The 7,500-nt window shown below is 36.6% G+C and overlaps 1 protein-coding gene across 1 annotated transcript in view; it reads right to left on the bottom strand.

Moving 5' to 3' along the window:
* Positions 1 to 477: 477 nt before the first annotated feature.
* LOC125039165 (paraplegin-like) overlaps positions 478 to 7,500 on the bottom strand; it is a 7,356-nt gene continuing 333 nt past the window's right edge. The window contains 15 exon segments of the mRNA XM_047632929.1: positions 478 to 1,025; positions 1,265 to 1,456; positions 1,673 to 1,690; positions 1,692 to 1,793; positions 1,991 to 2,170; positions 2,371 to 2,501; positions 2,632 to 2,794; positions 3,257 to 3,479; positions 3,664 to 3,815; positions 4,126 to 4,293; positions 4,781 to 5,014; positions 5,250 to 5,387; positions 5,559 to 5,811; positions 5,942 to 6,066; positions 6,609 to 6,746. Of these exon segments, the coding sequence (XP_047488885.1) occupies positions 873 to 1,025; positions 1,265 to 1,456; positions 1,673 to 1,690; positions 1,692 to 1,793; positions 1,991 to 2,170; positions 2,371 to 2,501; positions 2,632 to 2,794; positions 3,257 to 3,479; positions 3,664 to 3,815; positions 4,126 to 4,293; positions 4,781 to 5,014; positions 5,250 to 5,387; positions 5,559 to 5,811; positions 5,942 to 6,066; positions 6,609 to 6,719 (2,343 nt within the window). The 5' untranslated portion in view covers positions 6,720 to 6,746 and the 3' untranslated portion in view covers positions 478 to 872.

Below are 7,500 nucleotides of genomic sequence, written 5' to 3'. Positions count from 1 at the left end.
TGATTACTGATTGATATTGATTTGGAGCTAGTTCGTAACTGATTTGAATTAGAAAAAGTTAAAAATTCTGTAAAAAAAAAAAAAAAAAGGGCAAAGAGTTAGTATGCACTCCTACTTCAATATCTGCTGACATATGGGTTGATTGAACTTTTGTGCCTCTTGCCAAATGTCTGTTACCTGAATAAGGATTGCTGTAATTAATTGATTTATGAATTTAAATCAATTTCAACTTCTATCAAGACAAATTTATCAAGTAAATATGTACAACCCTTCTATATGCGTATTACTCTTCAGAAAGGAGTAATTTTTCTCAAATGAGAACTTATTGCTTGAAAGTGACAGGCAAGGACAAACTGTGTAAAATTTGGGACAAACTGCACACCTTATAAGGAAAGATTGTAAATTTTATCAGGTCTCAGGAGGTAAAGAATATGTTGGTTTAGAAATGACTGTCTTACAATCAAACTGCAATTGGTATAATTTTCTAAACATTTATTTATATAAATGGCAATTATATGGCTTTATATCTTGTACATGCTTCCAGTCATTAATTAAATAGACTAACCATCTTTATTTACAGTTTGAACACTATGTACATTCTAATGTAACAAAATGCAAAACAAAATATTACACATGCGACAAAGTGAATTATAGCAACTAATTCACAGACACCGGAGTTGGTAACTATCATCCACAACCAAAACGTTCATAACCAACTCACAAATTCCTAAACTCTCCTTCATAAAATGTCTAATATCTGGGGAAAAAAAAAAAAAAAAAAAAAAATTGGCCTTTAATCCACAAAATATAAAAACCTTGACTGAGATACAAGAGGAGGTGAATATAACAGCCTTGGTTTGCACGCCTAGTCATTAACTATCTTTTCCAGCATCTTTCCACTTGTTTATCTCGCCCTCGAACTGCAAGGGTTCAATGACAAGCTTCTGGCCATGGGGAGTAGGGCCGAGGATTGCCTCAACGTCGTCGTAGTTGAGAGTTTCCTTCTGCAGGAGGGATTCGGCTAGCTGTGAGGATGAGGAAAATGAAGGCTTTTTATTGAACAGTTTTTGGGAGAGAATATCCAATGCCTTGATACAATAGCAACATTAATCAATAGTATCCAGGACGATGCTTAGGATTTATCTGTAGTTAAATTGAAATATGGAACAATGCAAACTAGGTAACTTACTCTGTTTTGATTATAATATGGAATGACCTATGCTACATCAAATAACTGATCAGTAAAATAATAAAAATGACTCACTAATGTCAATTTATCCATGTTGGCTTTGAGTACTTCCTCTGTTTTCTTGTACGCAGCAAAAATTAGCCTCGATGCTTCCTCGTCTATTGTGGCTGCCAGCTTCTGTGAATAGGGTCTCCGGCCAACCTCTCTTGTCTCCTCTTCGGGAAAAGACAATTGTCCGACGTTATCGCTGAAGCCAAATGACCTTACCTGAGGGAGAAAGATCACCTTAAACAGAGCTGGAACTGTTGGCTGGAAAATTATTAACTTTGCTTCTCTATTTTTATCATCATTATTTTCACTGATGGAAATGGAAGAATTCTGAGAAAAACTGAGCTGTGTCCCTTTAGTTAAAATCAAAAAGACTTTCATGGTCAAAATAATTATCTCAACCAAATAAAGGATAAAGAAAAATAGACAACACACCTGTGCATATGCCATTTTTCGTGACCTTATCCAGATCATTCTGAGCTCCAGTGGTCACACGGTTGAACACCAACGACTCGGCAACGCGACCTCCGAGAGCCATACACATCCTCTCAAAAAGCTAAAGTGAAAAATGTAATCAAATCAATTGATAAAAATAATACTAGACAATCATAAATCTAAAAGAATTTCACTAGCTTTATTCTCATAAATTATAATTTTCCCCCCTTCATTCCCACTCTTACTCGCATGCATTCTTTACCTATGAAATATATTTCAAAATAAACTGCATTAAGAAATAAAATGTGAAAAAATTACCTGTTCTTGGGTATACAACTTCTGGTCTTTCGGTGCGTACTGAGCAAAGCCAAGGGCTTGGTTGGTTCGGGGCACAATCGTCACCTTAAGGAGAGCATCTGTGTGTTCTAAGATCCATCCTAACAATGCATGACCTGACTCATGGTATGCAACGACCCGACGTTCTTCCGGTGACAAGGCCTGTGAAGGATATCCATTACTGACTGATCCTATTTACAAAATAGCCAACAACTGTTGTCCATTAAAGGATCAATAATGAGTGAAACTTAAAACTTTTATACTTGAGCATTATCAGACCTCTTAGATACATTTTAACAAAAACATTATCAAACTGCTGACATGTATATTATCATGAGAAAATCTTTACTTTCCCATCATACCTGTGATCTCTTTTCTGTTCCTCCAACTACCCGTTCAACCGCATATTCTAAATCATTCGCTGTCACAACCTTCTTGGCATGTCTTGCAGCATGAAGGGCAGCTTCATTAACTACATTAGCTATGTCAGCACCTGTGGACAGAGCAAAACAGAAACATTCTAATGTCCAAAAAGAGATATTTAAACTTTTTTAGCAATTTTTTTTTTTTTTTATCATCATATTACACAATCTGATCTAGGAGCATACTTTCTCGCTACTCACCACTGAACCCTAAAGTGAGAGACGCCATCCTCCGTGCATAATACGTGCTTGGCTTCTCCAGCACAATGCTCTTCAGGTGATGCTCAAAAATTTCCCTCCGTTCCTCGAGGTTCGGCAGGTCCATCATGATATGACGGTCGAATCTCCCAGGTCTTAGGAGAGCCTATGGGAACAGAGGAAATGCTTAGGTTTTAATTTCTTTTTATAGCCTTATCTATTTATGTACTTAATAACCTATGAACTTGTATCAATACCTGTTCAATATGTATTTTTTCCTGAAATGAAGACCAGAACACATCACATGTTATCATGGACATAAGTGCATACAGGTTCATGCACACTTACTGTTGTTCAATACCAAACAAATGGTATAATGCAAGATATTATAACCTTTGAACTGTACCATTCATGAGATCTCAACAGTCAAAAACAATTATCTTGTATCACGAGCCTTTACTATGGAATAATCTTGCAAACAGAGTCAGAAAACACACACATGCATACACGCACGCACACACACGCACACGCACACGCACACGCACACGCACACACGTATCCATGTACACAGTTTCCCCCCCCCCCCCTCTCTCTCTCTCTCATTCTCCTATTCCCCTCCCTAACTAACCTTATCAAGGATATCCAATCGATTGGTAGACGAAAGGATGACGACTCCCTCCTTTGAGCCAATACCATCCATCTCCACTAGCAGTTGGTTTAGGGTTTGCTCAGACTCTCCTGATCCACCATCCATCCCTCCTTGCCCACTGGATCTCTTTCGGCCAATGGCGTCAATTTCGTCAATGTACACGATACATGGCGCTCGCTTCTTTGCCTCCTTGAACAGATCCCTGGAAGTAAATGTGCATTTCTGTATTATTAATCAACTCCAGTAACACATATGAATAAATAGGTAAATAAATCAATAAATCAAATCAATAAATCAATAAATATATACATTGTACATAGATATGCACATATATATATTTACATTTATATCTATAAAAAATTCTATAACTATGACTTATTCCTCACCTAACCCTGGCTGCTCCTAAACCACCAATCATTTCAATAAACTCTGAGCCATTCATCGCCAAGAACGGGACCTGTCCTTCCGTAGCAACTGCCTTGGCCAAGAGAGTTTTGCCGCAGCCTGGTGGGCCAAGCAGCAGAGCACCTCTTGGAACCTGTGAAAAAGTGATGGTGATAACAATGATAATATTAATGATATTACAGCTACTATTACTACTACTACTTCTAACACACACACACACACACACACACACACACACACACACACACACACACACACACACACACACGCACACACGCACACACACACATTTACACATTTACACACACACACACACACACACACACACACACACACACACACACACACACACACACACACACACACACAAAAAAAAAAAAAAAAAAAAAAAAAAAAAATTGCATAACAACCAAAAATTACATTGCAAAGCCTGCCCTCCTCACCTTAGCACCGAGTTCCCTATATTTATCAGGATTCTTCAAGAAGTCTACAAACTCCATGACTTCTTGCTTGGCCTCTCTTGCTCCGGCGACATCGGCAAACTTGACTCCACGACCTGACCCGGGGAGCAAGGGGTCAATGATTGTGAACTTTGCTCGGGTCATCTGGCTCTAAAAAAATAGAAAAAACGGATTACATGGTTTAGCTTTTTATATTATTGTTTTCCTCTATTGTGAAGTATTCAAAGTGATTTGTCAAACGTGTAAATTTCTCTAAATATTAGTGGATGATGTATGTTCTTTCCATATTATTAATTCTCTAGAAAATAAACAGATTATGTAAATTTCTCTAAATAAGAATTTTCTCCAAATCATTGGGGAAAAAAACAAAAAAACTCTGAAAACTTAACAGATAGAAATATAAATCTAACTAAAACAAGCAGATTACAATAGTTAATTCATAAACAACAATAAACAAATCAACAAAACAAATAACAAAGACCATAAGATATATAAAATGGCAATTATAAAACACAAACAAACAATAAAAGAAACATAACAGACAAACCACAAACAAAATAAGAACAAAAAACAAAGCACTGGCAAACTACAAACAACAACTGACATAAATCAACTCTACTAACTCTTGTCCACTCACCATGCCTTCCATGCTCAGGGGTCCTTTGATGTTCATGTTCCTCGACAAGAGCGACACGATGATTGCCACAACGATAATGGATGCCAAGAGCCTTCCAGCCGTATCGCCGCTCCGCTCATAAACAATGGGCACGCCTTGGTCGGATCGGATGCCCAGCTTGGCCTCGGACTCACGCAACCGCTCCTCGAAGTGCTGAAGATCTACGATGTTCATGTGGAATGTGCGCTGATCAATCTGTAGGAGGGAGGGAGATTGGAATGAGTTTGAGATGTGTTCTGTGAAGAGTTATCATGATTTATGTCACCAAAAAGAAGTGAATACATAGGTCTTAAGATCAAATAGGAAATACAGTCAACTATCTACAGACCTTGCACTAGAAAATCAATAGAAAGTAAACAGTACATTATCTATATTGATTCCATAACTTGTTACATATATACACACATTTTTAAGAGTCCTTTTTGCTCACCTTTTTACCCTTGATAACAGCACCTTCGTAAAGAATGATGGTCACAATGTCCAAGTCAGGCCGCACTATCACCTCCTCAACCTCACCCTTTGCCAGCATTTGGTGAACGAATTCATTCCATGACACATACCGAGCAATCTGCAGGAACAACAAAATAGACAAATTAATAAGTAACCACACAATCATATCTTCTTACTATTACATGAAGTCTGATGACTACAGACATCACAGAACATTAAAATAGATTTGTCTGCATTCAGTTTCGAGATTGGGAGATTCACTTGTTCCTGTGTGACTGACTTTCCTCACCTCCGGCTGATTGCTCCCGGGGAACAGGAGAGAAATGATGGCAATGAACATGTAAGCTGTTAACATCCACAGGGCAGCTTTTGCCAGCATGCCCTTCCTCTCATCATCATCATTCTTGTTCTTGTTACCGTTGCCACCAGAAGAGCTACTGCCATTTCCGTTCCTGTTTGGGCCAGGCTGGTTGGCTTGTGAGGAGGTTGTGTGCAGACTACGCTTCAATATTGCCAGCTGGTCAGGCTTTGAGATTCCAGACCTGTTAGAGGTGAAAAAGACTATTATGATGGGTTTCTGTCTCGAAGGACATCAACATATGTAAAAACAACAACAACAACAACAACAACACTTTCCCCTGATCTGCTGCAAATATGTTTAGAGTTACTAACCTCTCCAAAAGGTTTGTAACAGCAGTGAATTCGCGCTTCACCATCACCCATGATGCTTTATATTGTGACTGTAAGACTTTATGTTGCAATGTCCTTTTCACAGTCAAATTTGCAGTTGAAAAATTCTGAAAATAACCATAAATGAGCATATAATATAACAATCATATAACATATTTTAAAATATATATTGCATTTTCAATTTACAATACACAAGCTTATGCAAAAAAAAAAAAAAAAAAAAAAAATATGTAGAGTAATTGTATATATTTATATAATTGAAGATCTGGCACGAGCAATATACAGTACTGTAAACTCAAACTTCTAACCTTTATAATTATATAACTGATTACATAAATCTATGTATTTCTTTTTTATAATAATTCTAAAAGAATGTTTTTCTTGAATTAGACAGTAATGTGAAATTATGGTCTAAATTATGGCCTACAATAAAATTCAAAAAATATGTTGAATAAAAATTTGCAAAAATTAGTAAAGACTATGAAATGCTTATACATTCTCATCTCTTCATAGTATCTTAACAACATACACAAAATATGTCTAAAAAACATTTAGGATCTGAAGCAATATAAATATATATCTAATTCAAACTCCCTCACAGTCCCTTTGCAAATACCAGGTAATGTAAACAAAATTTTAAAGACCTTACCTCTGCTCCTGAACCAATTTTTGATACACTGGGCAATCTACGTGCAAGAGAAAATAAAGAGTTTCGTTGATTCAGAAGAGTATTTAAAAGCGTTTTCGATATTCGTTCCATGGTAATTGATGCTCAGAATGTGTTGACCTGAAACAAATTGATAATAATTACAAAGAACATCAAATAAATACAGAATAAAATCAAATTAAGTATGGAAAGAAAGAAACTATAGGAAATAATAACAAGCCCAACAATCTTTATCACATGTTTGTAAATATCAATTGCTATTGGATTATAATGAAATGAAAAACTTTATTTTTGCATGGACGTTGAGCATTAACGAAGTTAGATTTCTTATATTGGATTAGGAATAAAAAAAAGTAATCAACAACAATCTCCTATTCTTCATAGTTAATACAGATGCACAAATGACTGTTTATAGTAAAATTAAATGTTATTCAGAGGCTGGTTATCATAAGATAATTATATAATCCATCTGATTATCTAATGATCCTGTGTGCAGACATCTACACACTTTGCTCTCTGAGTATACAAATGGTGTGTTAACTCATCTGTTGACATCCTTTCTGGTGGGTTGACATTTATCTTTGTTCTCGTCCCAAATTTCTGTCAATATGGCAGATTCACAGATAAGAGAGTGTAAAGCTCAGTATCCCTCCCCATTACAGATGGCTCATGCAGATGAATCAACAAGCCACTCGTGCTGTTCCTCTGTTTAAGACATCCATGAGACTAGCTATATAGACCCCTATACACAGGTTTGGGCCTAGCATAGATTAATATATTCGGTATTAGTTACCAAGAGCGACATACCCTCCACAGACGAAGTTCAAAAACCAGGGTATCTTGGAAAACCAAAACCCAAACCAAACCTTTCCAT

This window comes from Penaeus chinensis, chromosome 26, assembly GCF_019202785.1.
Source record: "Penaeus chinensis breed Huanghai No. 1 chromosome 26, ASM1920278v2, whole genome shotgun sequence".
Taxonomy (NCBI): Eukaryota; Metazoa; Arthropoda; class Malacostraca; order Decapoda; family Penaeidae; genus Penaeus; species Penaeus chinensis.
This window is presented reverse-complemented; position numbering and strand designations above follow the sequence as displayed.